Source organism: Stylophora pistillata, chromosome 13 (genome assembly GCF_964205215.1).
Source record: "Stylophora pistillata chromosome 13, jaStyPist1.2, whole genome shotgun sequence".
In the NCBI taxonomy this organism is placed as follows: Eukaryota; Metazoa; Cnidaria; class Anthozoa; order Scleractinia; family Pocilloporidae; genus Stylophora; species Stylophora pistillata.
In genome coordinates, this window is record NC_142531.1 from 4,721,309 (window position 1) to 4,737,668 (window position 16,360).

Here is a 16,360-nt window from a genome sequence, read left to right on the forward strand (position 1 = left end):
ATCTGAGGTTGCTTTTCTCCCGAAGAAAAGTCTAATTCAAGAGATTATTAACTTTTGGTTAAGTCGAATGTGAGGATTTATTTTACAAAAGACAAAGTTATCATAGAAAAACGACGATATTTTAATTTTTCTCATGTAGAAACACACGGATTAAGACAAACGAGTTAGGCTCTTCACAATACATATATACAAATGCTAGGTGCAAGACGGGTAAACTGCAAACGAGTAGTTCAGATATTCGCAGTTGTAACACTCTTAATACTGAGATTATTACGGAATGCTTTGGTTTTGCTTCACTGCGCTGGGTGATTGGGCAAGAAAACTCACTCCTCTCGTTTGATCGGAAGGCTAGCGCGCAAATCACAACAGCCAATCAGAAGAAAGGAAAATGGCAGTTAGAGCCACAGCGCGGAAAACACGGGCGACCAAGTTGTGATTGTTTTTAGTTTTGCATCTGATTGTTTGAGAGAGTAGCGCGAGTTTTTCGCACCAATCAAAGAGCGAAGTATGGGACCACACTTGACATTGAATTCACAACTGAAAATTGCTCTAATCGCTAGATTGATCGAGACTTGGTACTTCACGTTTTCCTGCCCTTCAGGGAGTTGACGCGAATTTAATTTGATCTTTCCCGTGATTAGTTGTGGAGATTAATATGGTTTCAGTTTTACTACAACTGGTAGAAAGCACTTTAATTACTCAACAGAGACTATATCGTCAGGGCATCGAAGGAATAGCCCATTTCGGAATTACCCTTGGCCTCATTTTCAAAACGAGGCCTGGTGCTCAACCATTCTTGTGAAAATGAGTTTAATTTGCATGTGAGTGAAAACTTATTATCATATGAAAGGATGAGCACCAGGACTCGTTTTGAAAATGAGGCCAAGGATAATTCGGAAATTACCCTTGGGAGGTGAATCTGTGAAGTACAGTGGTGCCTTTAAATATCTTGGCGTTATTTTGGACAGCAGCCTTTCGATGAATCAGCATATCGATCATGTAAACTAAGAAGAAAGTTTCTAAGATGTTGGGGATTCTCTCAAGAGCACGGCCATCATTAACAATCGAATCTGCGAATAGACTGTTTAAATCGATGATACTCCCAGTCCTGGATTACTGCAGTGGCTGCAGTGGTGTCTTCCATAGATGTGGCAAAGGAAATGAAGAGGGTTTAGAATGTCTACAACCGCCTACCGGTTAGCTTTAACCACCTACCGGTTAGCTCAATGGATAGAGCGCTGGACTGTTGTGCGGGAGGTCGAGGGTTCTCGCCCCGGCCGGAACAACACTCAAGGTCTTAAAATAACTGAGAAGAATATGCTTCCTTTCTGTAACATCAAGAAATGGTTAGATATTCTAGTCTTCTCGGATAGGGACGAATAAATGGAGGTCCTGTCTCCTGCAGGGTTAGGGGTAGGAGACGTTAATTTCCTACGCACGAGTATACTGTGTGATGGAAGTCCTCCCCCGGGGTGGGTGGGTGGGTGCTTACAGGGTCGTTCTGAAACGCACCCTGTCTAAAGATTATTATCTATCTATCTATCTATCTATCTATCTATCTATCTATCTAATAGTACTGAATAATGCCTATTTATCCACCGAACAGATGTTTACAAGCCTTGGTTGGGAAACTCTTGTTAAAAGAAGAGAAATCCACATCATTAATCTGGTAGAAAAGTGCCTTGAGGACTAGCTCCAAGTTATTTTACTAAATATTTTCAATCTAAAGGACATGATATTCATGATTATAATATTAGGAATAAGGACAGATTAGATACTGACAGGGTTAAATTAGAATCAACCAAAAGAGAATTTTTTTTATAAAGGGGCCTATATATATAATGATTACCTATGAATCTAGTTCTAGTCTTCCTATCTCTTTTTATATATATGTTCTTAGATTGTGTATGTGGCTTCTGTGACTTTTACAAACTTTTTTTTTTCCGCAGGACCCATGTTGATAGTAGCTTTTTATAACTGGATTGGTTATCCTGCATAAATATGTTATTATTATTATTATTATTATTATTATTATAATTATTATTATTAATGTAATTTACTTTTATAAGGATAATTTCGATGCACGTGTTTTTTGAAAACTGCTTTCAATATATTTTCAATATATATTAACTAGTAGTTGCTTTCGCGATTTTTATATGTAGGTCGTTTTTGTTATCAAAGTTAGTTTGGGTCTGATACGAGTCTAATCCAAGAGAACCGAATTTAATAAATGTATCAACTAATGTGTCAACTAATGTCAACTAATTTGGAAATGTCAACTAATTTGGAAATGTACGAGAAAAAAAAACTATTACCCACGCGAATTATTATTATTATTATTATTATTATTATTATTATTATTATTATCGAGCAATTGTTGTTCAGTATAAGATGACAACAGCAATGCAGAAAACGTCTTTCCTCAAATATTGAAGTTACACTCCATATCTAGGTAGAGCTAGAGTGGCAGACGTTGCCAATGTACGCCACATCCACATGCCGCCCGTAATCCTTTTTAATCACGAATCTCAGTTTAACATTGCACTCTGGATACTTGCACTCAGCCCCTCCCCTGAAAAACACGGACGAGTGCATCTTGCGCGAGTTCTCTGATCTCACGTGATTATTCTTGAAGCGCAAACTGCACCATGGGTTGCTTTCCTTCACTTTGTTGAGGAATATGCGAGTCCAGTCCCCGCTCAGTAGACGGCCGCCGCTTGGAAATGTCTTGATTGGCATCTTGGCCCAATCTTCCTCCGTCAGCCTGAATCTCGCAGTCGTGCCGTCTATGTTCACACGAAAGAACATTTCTTGTAACTCCTCATCATCTTTCTCTTCTTCAGAATGATCGGAGTCCTAAATCAAACAAAAAATAATTTGATTACTCTTTTGATTGCTTAAAAAACAACTTTCGAAAACTGCACTTGCACCGAGATCTTTCTGAGTTTTCTCTTGTCATCGATGAATCATGAAAAGCTGGCCTAAGGTGGAAGGCGGGGGGGGGGGGGGGGGATCGTCTAAAAGAAGATTAAAACCTTGTACCTAGCTGCAGAACGAAAGCTGACTTTCGTATGGGAATTTCACATGAAAAATTTTCTAAAAAGAGGAGAAAAGACGGTAGATTCAATGAGTTGTTAAAACTAAAGCCAGTGGTATTCAGGACTACTTAGACAAGGCGATTAAAAATTCGCCATCATACAATTGAAAATTTGTATTACGTTTTCCAGTGGTCTTTTTCTCGATGATGGCCATGTCTGATTTCCTCCTGCACAGTGTTTAGACGTTTCTTTTGTCTCCTGGACCTGATTGTGAATAAAAATAAAATATAAATTAAAATCCTTCAGCTCCTAATTTTCAATATGGTGGCCGAAGGCTATCCCATCACTCTTTCTACTGATTCTCAAAATGTACAGGTGTCAGCGGACTACACCTGAATCGCATCAGCTGATCTCGCACCCGCCTGTTTGAGTGGAGACAGAGTAGAAAATGTGGCTGAACCGTATCTCCTCTCCCTTTAACCACACCTTGTGCAGTGAAATTTTCGTCTTTCATCGTAAGTTAGTAGGCATGGTTGTATTTTAAGAAACATTACCTACGTAAGTCAAAGGTTTACCTGATTGACACCATAAGAAACATGACGCAACAGCGCAGACAGCCGAGTCAACTGATTAAAACTCCAACTTGCGAACTCAATCGTGGGAAAATGCTTTTAGTTGAAAACGATACAGACTTGCTAACGCTTGATGCTGAATTAAATATGTTTTGCAATGAGCAGGGTTATACTGTCTACAATTGATACTTTAACTAACCCTACCTCACTCTCTTGCGTAAGCATGATGACCGATGTTCGTGTGTTTTGTGTGCCAGGGGTTGTTGGAGATAATGCCGGTTGTGGCCGGCTCGCTACAACACAGTGGCAACGAGGACAAGTCGCGATGAATCCTCTCCCGTTGATAGTTGTTTCTTGAGAAGTTAAGGGAAGATATTCGGATCGAATCCTTCCATCGGAGCTTGTTTGGTTAATGAAATTGCTCCCTCCTTTATTTGCTTTCTCGTATGCTTGGCTGGTTAATTCTCGTTGGAGCTTAGCGTGGTAGAGTGGTGCCCCATCTGGCAAACTAACTTTTTTTTTAAACGAAGTACCGGCTTTGCTGCATGTCTGATTAAGTGGAAAGCTCTGTCTGGGTTGAATGAACTGTGAGTTTTCTCTTTGTGTCTCCTGATGAAAATTCCTTTCCTCACCATCGTTATTTTCTCGAATGAGATAAACCATGGTAGCACGTACCTCCTCAGGACTTTTCATTTGATCCGATTGAATGCCGCCCAGATATTCTTCTCTAGGATAAGTCGTATGAGAAGACATTGTTCCATTTGGATCCTTCTCCCTTGAATTACCCACACGGTAGGGATCTACATCCCTGGGGATGTCCATGGCGTTAGTTGGAATGCCCTTGGAATCCATTTCATTCGAATCAACTGAGAGGTGATTAGGAATCATATTGGTAGAACTTGTTGGACGAGAATGAAAGGCATTTTCACCAGGTGGCCGTATGGGAATGTCTCTGGGAATATCCATAACGTAAGATGAGATACCCATAAGATTTGTTTCCCTTGGATCAACTATGTGGTGGTATGAATTCATTTTCGTAGAAGTTGTTGGAAGAGACTGAAGAAGATTATCTATTTGTGAACTTAAGCCCACTGCATACGGCTGCATCCTATCTTGAATATCCGTTGGGCTTAACGTTGCTTCCCAGGGGGTGCTCTTAGTACAACTTGAAGGTGACATTTGGTTTGCAGCTGTGCTTCTGTGGGGCACTGATCCACGAAATCTTATTCCACTTTTGAAACTATCCAAGTAGCGTGGTTCTTCTGGTCGACAAGATTGTAATGCCTTTCCAAAATTGCCTCCAGAAGTTTGCATCTCACCTTGAATTTCCGCTCCATGTGAATTTGAAGATTCATCAAGGGTCCAAACTTGATGAGGCGTTGCTGTATTTAAGTAAAACTCCATTTTCAAACGAGATGATGTTTTAAGTCGACATCTATCGGCGGAAACGGGTTGGGTTAAAATGTCTATCTGCTTTGGTAACTAACAACGTGACACTCTTCGTCAAACAAGTTCGGTAGGATGTCTGCAGTTTGAATTTCCTGTTTTTACATCATAACGAAAATGTGGCGTGAAATAAAAGTTTGTCAGCTGAACTGGTTCTCGATAGTGTCAGCCTTTTTCACAAGGTGGCGCCAGAGGAAATCTAAAACAGAAACGAAGACCAAACTCAAGTCACAGTTGGTTCGAATGCCGCCGAGGCGCAATCAGTGTGCCAGACTTAATTTGATAAAGTTAGACTTTGAACGACAATGAATTCAAATCAAATTTCCATAAGTTCAGGTTTCCAAGGTCGACTGAGGACAAATGCTAATCAAAATAGAAATTGAAGCAGACAATGTAGCAGAGCATGCAAATGAGCAAATCAAAATAGATAGTAAAAGGCAAATATTTATCGTCTGGAATCCGGCCAGCCCTGTGGCAGTCTTTTCCACAATGGGCCGATACTATCGGCCCGATAGTCTGGCTGTAGCCCACCGTCCGTGAACAGAGTAAATTTTGTTGGGATTTTTTTAAATGCCAACTCGAATAATACTTAGCTTCAATTGAAGTATTTGATGAACGCGAATGATGAGTTAAAGATTGATTTCAAGACTACAACAGCCGATGATTCAATTTATACAGATCTTTTAACCAAAGATAAGTGTGGCATGAAATTTTCTCTAGAATTAGCTTTCCATCAAAAATTCAGGCGGCGTTATTTTGAAATGGAACTAGATGTTCAATTTACAAAGGAATGTGTAGCAGCTGGAAAGGAGAATGCCACCTAAGAACTCGGAGGCTATGGCGATAACAGGGTTTGCATCCACACCCCCAAGGCTTCAGCCGAGCTACCTTGAGCAAGAAAACAAGAAATCTCTCTGGCATACTCACGTTTGATCACCAGGGGAGTATTTGAAGAAATTCTAAGGAGGAGTACATCAGCGAAGCCTTGAAACCCTGATCCTATCTAACACACGATCTTTTACTTTCCCTACTCAATCTAATGCCAGCATTTCAGGGAGAATATTGAAACATACTGGTAACAAGATTATACAAATTGGTGCCACACATGAAGACTTGACATTGCCAAGGCCTGCATCTTTTCTGCAAGGCTTTAAAAACAGAAAGATCCCTTGTTCACGAGGCTACACAGTAAAATTGTATGCCTTTTTTAAAATTCGAGACCCAAAAAATCTTCCACTTTTTGAGAAGTTTACCCGTTCAGCTCCACTCTCCCCTCCCTCACCGTCCGAATCGCCGGGCGACTACATCTGTTATTGTCGAATGTCAAAACAGCCCGAGGCTAAAAATAAATCAATTGCGAGACTAGAAGATTCTGAGTCAAAACAAAACCAAACAATCTAAAGAGCGCCGCGTAGCAAACTTCCGGTTTTGCAATTCAGACCATCCAATTCATCACTGGCACCGGAAGTTTTCATAGATTACGAAGAAACAGCTGTGACGCGTGCTCTTAGTAATTTCATCTCGTGTGATTGAATTGAATTAAAATCAGCACCTCTGAGGCGAAAATTACCGTAGTTTGTTTTAATATGAATTTGCATAAAATGCTACTTCCTTCAAGAATGGTTGTTTTAAAGTAGTTTTTGTTTGTTTTCTGTTAAATAAAGCAGGCTGATGTCTCGACCTGTCACGGCGGGCACTTTTAGAGGCTGTTAACTTGTATTTACCGTTACGATGAGTTATTACATGGTAAGGAATGATGCATGCACAAACCTCGTGATTTCAGCCGATTTTGTTAAATGCCAATACTGCACAAATGCTTGTTGTATTGGAGTGTTAAAACATGTAAACGATTCCCGGTTGCTGTTCAGACCATCTGATTCTTAGTATTTATAACCCTGTTTAAGAAAGTACCTCTGGGCAAGTGAAATTCCACGCGTATGCAGCGAACATGCATTTAACTCATCAACCTGTGCCAGCAAAGATCGGCTGAACGCATCAGTGACCATGTGCAATCTTATGTAAATCCTTCTTGTCTTACCAGCACCCACCAGCGTTCGATATCCTTTAGCCAGTTCTTGTCCTAATTAAATTACCGCTTTAAAGCTGATTCCACACAAGGGGGAGGGAGAAGGGATTATAAACACAGACGTCTGATACGTCTACAAAACAAAATAATTTGAATGCAGTCGCCGTAGAGTCTGGGGTCTTAAGAAGGAAGATGGGTCAAGATCAAGAGAGCGACATCTTTGCACATACTCACGTGACATTGCTGCACTGCACGAAGTTTACACGTGCACGCGAGGCGGCAGTGTTCGTGCTGCACTCGTCTAAAAGGTTAAAACTCTCATAAACCTCTTCACTGTCACTCACCCTCTTGCGATTCTCGAAAATTGTCTCTATCTCTGGATAATTCTATTACCTCCTCCCCCCGATTTCTATCAACCATTGCCTGCGTGTCTGTGGCTCAGCACTGTATCCACTGTTACGACTTCACAATTAGCTTTTATTCAGTGGTCATTTACATAATCTCCCTTAACGACAAACTGTTACATGGAAAGAATTTAAACACGCAGAACGCTCGTGATTTTACCCGTTGTTGTTAATGTCTGTACAGCATGAACCCTTCTACTTATTTTAACATGTTAATAAATTTAATCGATTCCTGGTTGCGGTGTATTAAATCATCTGATTCTGAGTCAATGCAATCTAGTTAATGAATCTACCCCTGATTTGAAAAATTTTCACGAGCGTGTGGCGAACAGTCTCGTCTAGTATCTGCGTCGAAATCATTAATCTGTGTTCGCAAAGATCGGCTTTAGTGCCTTTGTAATATGTATCCTTTCTGTGTTACTAGCACTTACCAACATTCGACAACTTTTCTTTTGCTAGTTCTTGCTAATTAAAGCTGATTCCTTGAGAGGAATAGGGGATAATGGGAAACCTTAACTGTGAATCTACAAAACGAGATAACTAATATCCAGTCACTTTATATGACGTCTTATGAAAGAAAGTTAGTCAGGATCTAAAGGTCGACCCACTACAGGACGTACTAGATCTGACTCGCACGTGCGCACGTGACACAGTTGTGTTGCTAGAAATTTGTCACGTGCGCGTAAGACAACTCTTCGTGTTCTCGAAGGTAAATCCGCTAGGAGAAGCTCCTTGGCCGTTTCCCTCTCTACTGTTTCTATTGGTAATTGTCTGTGTTTCTTAGTCCAACTTAACCGCTCAAGGGGGAGGGGTAGGGGGTATTATTGCTATGGGCTTCAACAGTGCTCCCTGTGTTTCTCTCTCCCCAAGCTGCGCCTTTATTAAGCCCTTGGACAGACCCTCTTTGAAATTTTCATCCAGACTAGGTTAACCAGATGTTTCTTACTTCTAGACCTGTCAGACAGTCACCCAATCTGAAGGAAGGCAAATGCTTATGGGAAATACCGGATGAAACAACATTGAAAAATAAAACAGATGACATAACAATTACTTATTTCAATTATTACTACATGATGTGCCAAGTCTGATCGAGTCTGATCTAATTAGCTCTTAGGGCCAGAAAAAGAAAATCCCGCACTTCTGACATTTAGCACGAAATTGATGTCTAGCTTTCCTTGGACTTCAATCAGTTGGACAATAAGCAACAAAAAGTTGGTTTCTTGGAAGTTAAATCTGTTTTGTTTTCTTTACCTTGAGTATTATCCAGCAAGGTGGGTTATTTGAACCTTTTTTTTAAATCAGCTCACATACAATAAAAACTCACATTTGAGAAACCCATCTTGGAAAATGCTAATTGTTATTCACCAATAAAGAACCTTGCAGTCTGCTTTCTCAAGAGACTTCCAAACTTCACGAACCACTTAAAAAAAGTGTTTATCACTTTGCAACTTCCCCCAGTGCATGAGAGTTTGAGCTGAATTTCTGTAGAAGTTGAAGTAGGTAAACCAGTTTTGCAGCTAAGGATTTACCGCTTCACCTGCAGCTAAATGAACAAACCATATATACCTCACACCAGCATTTACAACATAGTTTAATACAAAAATTGAAAATATGTTTTTGCCCGGTTATACTAAAACTGGAAGAGGAAAACATTGTTCACATGTAATATCAAGTAAATTGAAAGATCGAAAATAAACAGTGACAATAACAACAACAAAAACAACAACAACAAAGAAATAAGTGAAAAATAAAAAAAACTAGCTTCTTCCTGACTGAGTGTGAGGGCTGTACTAAGGAGGAATATTAGCCTGAATATTGGTCAAAATTGACCAAGAATCAATTACTGGAGGAAGCAAGGATAGTAAGTAGTTTAATAAATAGCACTTGGACCAAACTTGTTTATTTTGAATGTGCCAGCTTTTGCAACCAAAAATACATGGCTAATGACCGTTTCCCTGGAGATAGTCTGTATGGTAAAATATCAACCAAGTAAAAACCAATCAGCTTGCTTGGATTTACCTCTGAACTACATTGCCATATTGTGATTAGTAACCTCGTCACTGAAAATAACAAGTGGATAAACTGGATTCCCTGCTGGGCAGGTGTTAAGGTCTCCTACATGATCAGGACTCAACACTAACTTTTCAACTTAGATGTTATGACAATGTCAGTTTGTTTACTAGCCACACTGGCTAGTGGAAATTGAAAACCATTAGCCAAAGCTGAATTTCTACTAGTCTGTGGCCAGTGGGCTATCATTAGTACTGAGCCCTGATGATAACAACTACGGCGATGTAAATACATATCAAATAATTAGTCCTGCGCCAAAGAGCCTTACTCTTTAAAATACAAATACAAAGTAAAAAAATTTTTTTCAAGCAGCAGGTTTACTTTTAATTATTGATAACATGTTCAATATATGCTGTAGAAGGAACTCTCGATTTATAAACAAATCAGTTCTTTTGGAAAATGCCTTTTGGGCATTTTAAAGACCTACCTATATTCCCGCTATTGTCTTTAAGAAGTGCTAACCAGCTGTGTAAAAATTCTCAAACAACCACAAAATTTACTCTTCCTTACGAAAACATCAAAAAAATATTAAAACCCCAATGCTTTCTTCCATGCAAAACAACACTGTTCTTGAGGTGAATTAAAGCAACATGATAACCCTATAATTGGAGCCATAACAGAAACCTAGACTCCACGAAACAACAGATTACAGATCTCACCGCACTTGCAACCAACATCTAAATCTCATTTTACAAAAAAGCTAATAAAGAAGGCAAAAGAGACTCCATTCTTTTTGTTCCAATTCTTCCACCAAAAAGTATCAAGCCCAAACTTGGAAAATTGGATGTCACTAAACAAATTTTAAAAATATTATTCCCTAAAATTGAAAACAATTCTTGTTTACTTTTTCTCACAGCTGAACAAATTGCGAGAAAAAAAAAACAAAAGAACAGAATTTTCATACAACTAAAGGTGGTTGTAAGACACAAGTACAGTGGAACCCCAATATAACGATATGCCAAGGGAGCAGTGGAATTCGATTGTTGTATCAAGTTATCATTATATCGAGACGGGGCTCTGTCCCATACATTTTACTGTAACTTTTGCTGGGACATAGCATATTTATCGTTGTACTGGGAATATCGTTATATCAAGGATCGTTGTATCGGGGTTCCACTGTAGATGTGAGTATACATGCATGTAGACACTTCAACCCCCTGCTTATTATTACCTCTTGTTAGGACACTTTGTCACCCATATCAGGGACTGAGGATAAACGTCACCCCCATGCATCTGTTCCCAAAAGTAGTGCACATGTCACATTTGTAACCACTGTGGTTCAAATTTATCTTCAGGACACAATGGCCTGATGGCTGCCTTGCAGAACTCTACATGAAAAGTGTAAATTCAAAGTCACAGTCCTGTGTTCTTGGAGAAGAAAATTCTTAATCCATCACAGTAATAAATGGGTATGAGAAAATTATCACAGTGATCATTTTAAAATGCTGAGGGGTGTGGACGAGTGAGCTTGTGGTAACCTAGAAACCCATCCGGGGAAAGTAATAAATAACTGCTCCTTGTTGCTATATAAGCTGCAGAAACTGACATTGTGGCTTATTCAGTCTGCACCTTGTCTCTTTAAGTTTCTCTAAAGTATCAGTGAGTATGTAATGAAGTAGGAATAAACCAAAGACAAAACTAAACCACATCACAGCCATACCTAATTCTATTTTATGCATGAAACTCTCCGCATGCACTTCACTTCAGCCTGCAGCAAGGAATGCTGCTTGCTTAACAAAGCCCATGGACAAGTGAATGACTATGTTTATCAATCAAGATTCCCATGAAATTACAGCACAGCTAGCTACATTCAGTGATGTTCTATCAAAACATACAAAGGTTAAGCTTTAAACACATGCACAATCCTGGAAATATGCTGTCGACAAATTGGACAGTCTGAGATCTGCTTGCCACAGTTTGTACAAGTGACCATGTGACCACACTCCAGTAGAACACAATCTATTCCATTATCCATACAAATCTTACACTGATCGTCATTATCATAATCATCAGGTGCCACTGTACGTGAAAAAAAAAGGAGGAAACAAAGCAATAAGGAAAATATATCCTAAAGCTGACATACTTGACTTTGGAGCTGCTGCACAGAAACTGCAGCCCCAAATTATTTATATTCTTTTAGCAAGCATTTCCTCAGCCTAATGTCTGCTGGTATTGGGAAAAATGTACCATCTGTGCCCTTGAAGACCTCAAGCACAGTTAAATAATAATAGATAATAGAAAATAAAAATAAAATAAAATAAAAAAAATAAATAATAATATAAAAAAAAATAATAATATAAAAAAAATAATAATATAAAAAAAAATAATATAAAAAAATAATAATAATATAAAAAAATAATGATAATAAAAAAATAATAATAATAAATAAAAATAATAAGAATAAACAGTTTTTAACGTGGAGAAACACTTAGCTAGAAGCTAGTTTACAGGTTTTCCACCAAACAACTGAAACAAATAATTCAAATTGAAAATAACATTATTAAGAATCCCAACTGGTCGAAGGCAAACCATGCAAACCAAGCATGGCTGAGGATTTGAAACTCGGGGCTACCGTGAAACAAATTCAGGTAGTGGCCAGGGCGGGACTTGAACCTGGGAGCAGCGGATCGCAAGTCAGACACGCTGACCACTCGACCATGCTGCCTACACAGTTTTTCCCAAATACAGGCCTCCTGGTTTGAAATTAACATATATAGACGGGGCTCAACACTAACAGTAGCCCACTAGCCATAGACTGGTAGAAATTCAGTTTTGGCTGGTGGTTTTTGATTTCCACAAGTCAGTTTGGCTAGTAAACAAACTGAAATTGTTGTAACATGTAAGTTATCACAAGCCACTTGGCTAGTAAGTTAAAAAGTTAGTGTTGAGCCCTAACATATCCTAGCAGCTGACATGTTAAACTTTGGAACAACTGTAATTTCAAATAAGAACTGACAGCTGGTAAACTTTGTTAATTTGGTCATTAAGGCACTTTAAATTTTGCAACTTTGAATATCTAAATAAACCGTGCCAAAATAACATGGTGCAATTAAAGAGTCTTATACTGCTTGTTTATTCTTATCAACACCTTCAAAATTTAGTCACAAGATGTTGGTAATAGTGATGGAGATACAGCTATGCCAGCCGTTTTTAAACTTATCAAGTTTTCTCTTCAACCTTTTGAACCATGATCTGAACCATCTTTCCGAGAAAACCAACAGTAAATGTTGCCTAAGATGGATGTACATGATCATCATACTTACTCTTCTTTTTATTATATTCTTGTTTAGACTTCCACAAGGTTCTAACTCGCTCTAAGAGTTCTTCTTTTTCACAGCAACCCGTGAAGTCCACAAAATTTGCCTTAAGGATACATTTGAGTTCCTTCACTGAAAGCTCCTGCACTTCATCTACATTCTTGATTTCACTCAGACTCTTATTCACAGAAGCAGATGGTGCAGAGGGGGGAACCTTAACAATGAAGAACAGTAAATCAAGGACTCCTCATAACCACCTCTTTTGACAAACACTTAACCTTTTATACTTTAACATCAGCATCTGTATTCTCCACACTCTTCTCTACTCATTTCCTTTAGTGCTGACAAGGAGAATTTGTTTAACAATCAAGAGCTTCTTTAGTTGGCGATCATTTCCTTTATTATCGTCACCTTAATGTTTGATTCAGGGGTGATATTGTAAGGAGAAATTAGATTCTAGTCACCCTTATGGGTTTATAGGTTAAGGAAGGCAGTCAATGAAAAAAAAAAATGAGGGCACATTCTCAGTATTCTCCAGCTCCCTCATCTTCACAAGCACTAATGTCCAGCTCTTTTGCTGGCTACTTCTTTCTGCTAAGGTTTTTTTCTTTTTATCAATGGCTGGCTTCTGAAAAAAAATCTCTGAAGAGCACTGCCTAATGCCAGAAAATCACTTTGAATAACCAAAAAAAAAAAAACACTCTATGTAACATGTTACTTTAAATTGTTAGTAACATCCTAGCTATAACTAATGATACAGACCTGAACAGGTTGAGTTCTTGGAGGTGGTTGAGAATGTGAACTCCTTGGCGGACTTGGCTGGGTATAAAAGGCATTAGGTGCGCGAGGATGTGAGGGGTTTGGCTGTGATGGTTGCCTTCCTGGTTGAGGCTGAGTTGCTGTAGATGAGGGAGCTGTGTTTGTTCTTTCTTCTGCATGCCGTAAAATTAACTCTACTAGATCCCGCTTCTCCTTACAATGATTCAAGGAGATCTGCTTGGACCTTAAATATTCTTGGAGGTCCTTCACTTTCAACTTCATCAGGTGATCCTTGTGGGCAATTGGGGACTGGAGAGCCCTACAGGTCAGGCAGTGTCTGCTGTTCTCTCCAGGAATAACTTTAGGGTCTCTCGAAAAACAGTCATTGCAGAAGTGTCTTTTACAATTCCGACAGAGATTCTGAAATTAAATGATGTACAGTACCAAATTAGAGATAAATCAAACATTTCCTTGCTCGTTAAAGCACATATTCCAATTGTGTCAGTCAGAAATAAAATAGGAAACCTAAGATAAATAAAACAACAACAACAACAATGTCAGCTGAGATTGGCAACCACATCAGTGACGCTTTTGTGATATCTTTCTGTTACTCTCTGCAGTCATCAAAGTTAAGCTCCAAAAGACACATTCTGATTTGATTCATTTATCATCTAAGTCCCCCAGTAACAAGTTAGGGACAAAATTCCACTAAAAAGGGTTTGATGAGGAAAATTGTATGAAGAGACAATTTGAGGCATTTTAGGTATCAGCATGGCTTAATCTTTATTACTGTTGAATGCAATTGATGCATTTTTTACCTTCATTTCTCGTCAATTCTATTACTGATCATGAGTGCTTCAAGAAATGTAGGTCAATCAAAGCTAATTTCAGTTTTTTTTGGGACCCCAGTTTTCATTACTGATCCAATACCATGCAAAAAGACTTGAAAGTAAAAAGATTTTGTCCATAAATTTTGCAGTTTATCTTCATCTTTCATGTTAAAAACTTTCAAGGATTCTACCTATGCAAGAATCTAGCAAATGATATTTCCATAACATTTTTTGTATTTTCCCCTCAGCCTTGTCTGAAACCAAAAATATGTAGTCTGTAGGCAAAAATGTATTTCCACCAAGCAAATTTAATCAACAGAATCGTTTGATAGCTAGACTGAGTTTATTCAATAATTTGCCCCAATTAATTCTTCCAGACATGATTGTCTACTCATTAAGATGGCTTTCAAAACTAAGATAAGGTCCATAGTAGGGAATAGCTTGATTTCTTTATGCATAAAAAAATATAGATTAACCCTAGTAATTTCAGAGTGCAAGAAGATCAAGTCTGAAAATTTTGTTGGGGAGGTTGAGTGCACTTCAAGGAGTTAACCGATGGGTACAATTTTGTTAAAAAATTGCCACAGCCTTTTAATATTTTCTAAATATTTGTGAGAATGTAAATCTTCAACTTACTTCACAATAATTTGCTAGACATGAAACTTTTATGAAAATGTAAAGAAAAGAGCTAATCAGATTAGTTCTTTTTGGAAGACCACAACTTCTTCACATTTGACCTATTCCTATTTTAAAGGTGAAACTGTATTAACAAAAGAGGTTTAAATAATCTCACATTTTAACCTTAGACAAAACAAATACTATTTACAGTAAGTCCATCAGCGGACACAGCTGAAAATCCATGGGAAACATGTAGGGGATCTCACTCGTATTTGGCCCGATCAAAAACAAAATTTGTCCGTACAATCCTTCGCATTTTTAACGAAAAGAACCTTTGTGTTGCTACAACATTGAAAAAAAATGTTGAAATATTAACCTGAAATGGGAATTGATCAATATGTAAAGGGTATTGTAAAATAATGATGACCGGAAAATGGTTGTTTATGGATAAACAAAGCTTTGGCTGTAGGATGTATTCATGTCTGATTTAGACATTCCTTCGAATTCCCGTGGGAATCAAAGCGCTCGCATAATCTGGACCGAAAACGACAAAATAAACAGTCTGAATGATGATTATTACGGGAACTCACACTGAAAATTATCGAAATTGTATGGTACAGTTGATACTAGATTCTGTTTGGACGTTTGTTTCCCTCCGATCAGGAGTTCTCGTGGTAATGAACATATCATGTAAACTATATCATTTAATTGTAAAAATTAGAATTACCACACGAATTTAATAGGGAACAGTCTGGAAACTACCTACATTACCAACGCTTAATGATTTGAAACCCTCAGGGTTTGCGCTAAAACGTAAATTAAAGCATTACCTGAAGGTGAAAGATTCAGATCTTCAGTAAAAGCCAGTACAACTTTGTATTTTTTGACAGTGCATGACCGCACTCTTACCATAAATAAGCAATGCTGAATAAATCCTCAAACAAACTAACAATTCACCTAAACTAGCTAGGCTATTACCTTCCTCTTGAAGAGGGTAAAATTGGAGCTGCAGCTAAAACAGGCCATTTCTGCGAAACCATCCACAGAAATATTCGAACTGCTGCTACCAGAGGATGCAGTTCCTTGGGTCGGACGGGACGAGGAAGACGATGCTAATGTTGATGGTCTACCGTTGATGACATTAAAATGCGAGCGAAATATAGCATCGACGTGTTCTGAGTGATCTCTTAGCTCTCCATTGATACCACCAGCGCCCATAACAGGCGACAAAGTAGACGGAAAGGCAAGTATTTTGGTCCAATAATGAAAGTATAATTTTGTGAATCGAAACTCGACGGCGAACAACTAGGAAACTTGAAACGTGCCGGGGGAACTGAGAC

The 16,360-nt window shown here is 38.5% G+C and overlaps 2 protein-coding genes across 5 annotated transcripts; both read right to left on the reverse strand.

Moving 5' to 3' along the window:
- Positions 1-1,665: 1,665 nt before the first annotated feature.
- LOC111322639 (uncharacterized) lies at positions 1,666-8,925 on the reverse strand. 4 transcript variants are annotated; one of them, XM_022925768.2, is made up of 4 exons: positions 7,918-8,925; positions 3,815-5,255; positions 3,219-3,302; positions 1,666-2,856 (listed from the first exon to the last, which is right to left on the reverse strand). In XM_022925768.2, exons 2-4 carry the CDS (start codon positions 5,012-5,014, stop codon positions 2,449-2,451), a joined length of 1,692 nt encoding a protein of 563 aa, XP_022781503.1. In that variant the 5' UTR covers positions 5,015-5,255; positions 7,918-8,925; the 3' UTR covers positions 1,666-2,448. The 4 variants fall into 4 exon arrangements, with proteins under 4 accessions (XP_022781503.1, XP_022781502.1, XP_022781501.1 ...); XM_022925767.2 differs by lacking the exon at positions 7,918-8,925 and adding an exon at positions 7,095-7,429; XM_022925766.2 differs by lacking the exon at positions 7,918-8,925 and adding an exon at positions 6,968-7,429.
- A 135-nt stretch (positions 8,926-9,060) lies between these two features.
- Positions 9,061-16,352, reverse strand: LOC111322642 (E3 ubiquitin-protein ligase RNF34). Its single transcript, XM_022925775.2, has 4 exons — positions 15,999-16,352; positions 13,576-13,992; positions 12,820-13,027; positions 9,061-11,575 (listed from the first exon to the last, which is right to left on the reverse strand). The coding sequence occupies exons 1-4, from the start codon at positions 16,236-16,238 to the stop codon at positions 11,397-11,399; spliced, it is 1,044 nt and encodes a 347-aa protein (XP_022781510.1). The 5' UTR covers positions 16,239-16,352; the 3' UTR covers positions 9,061-11,396.
- Positions 16,353-16,360: the final 8 nt, after the last annotated feature.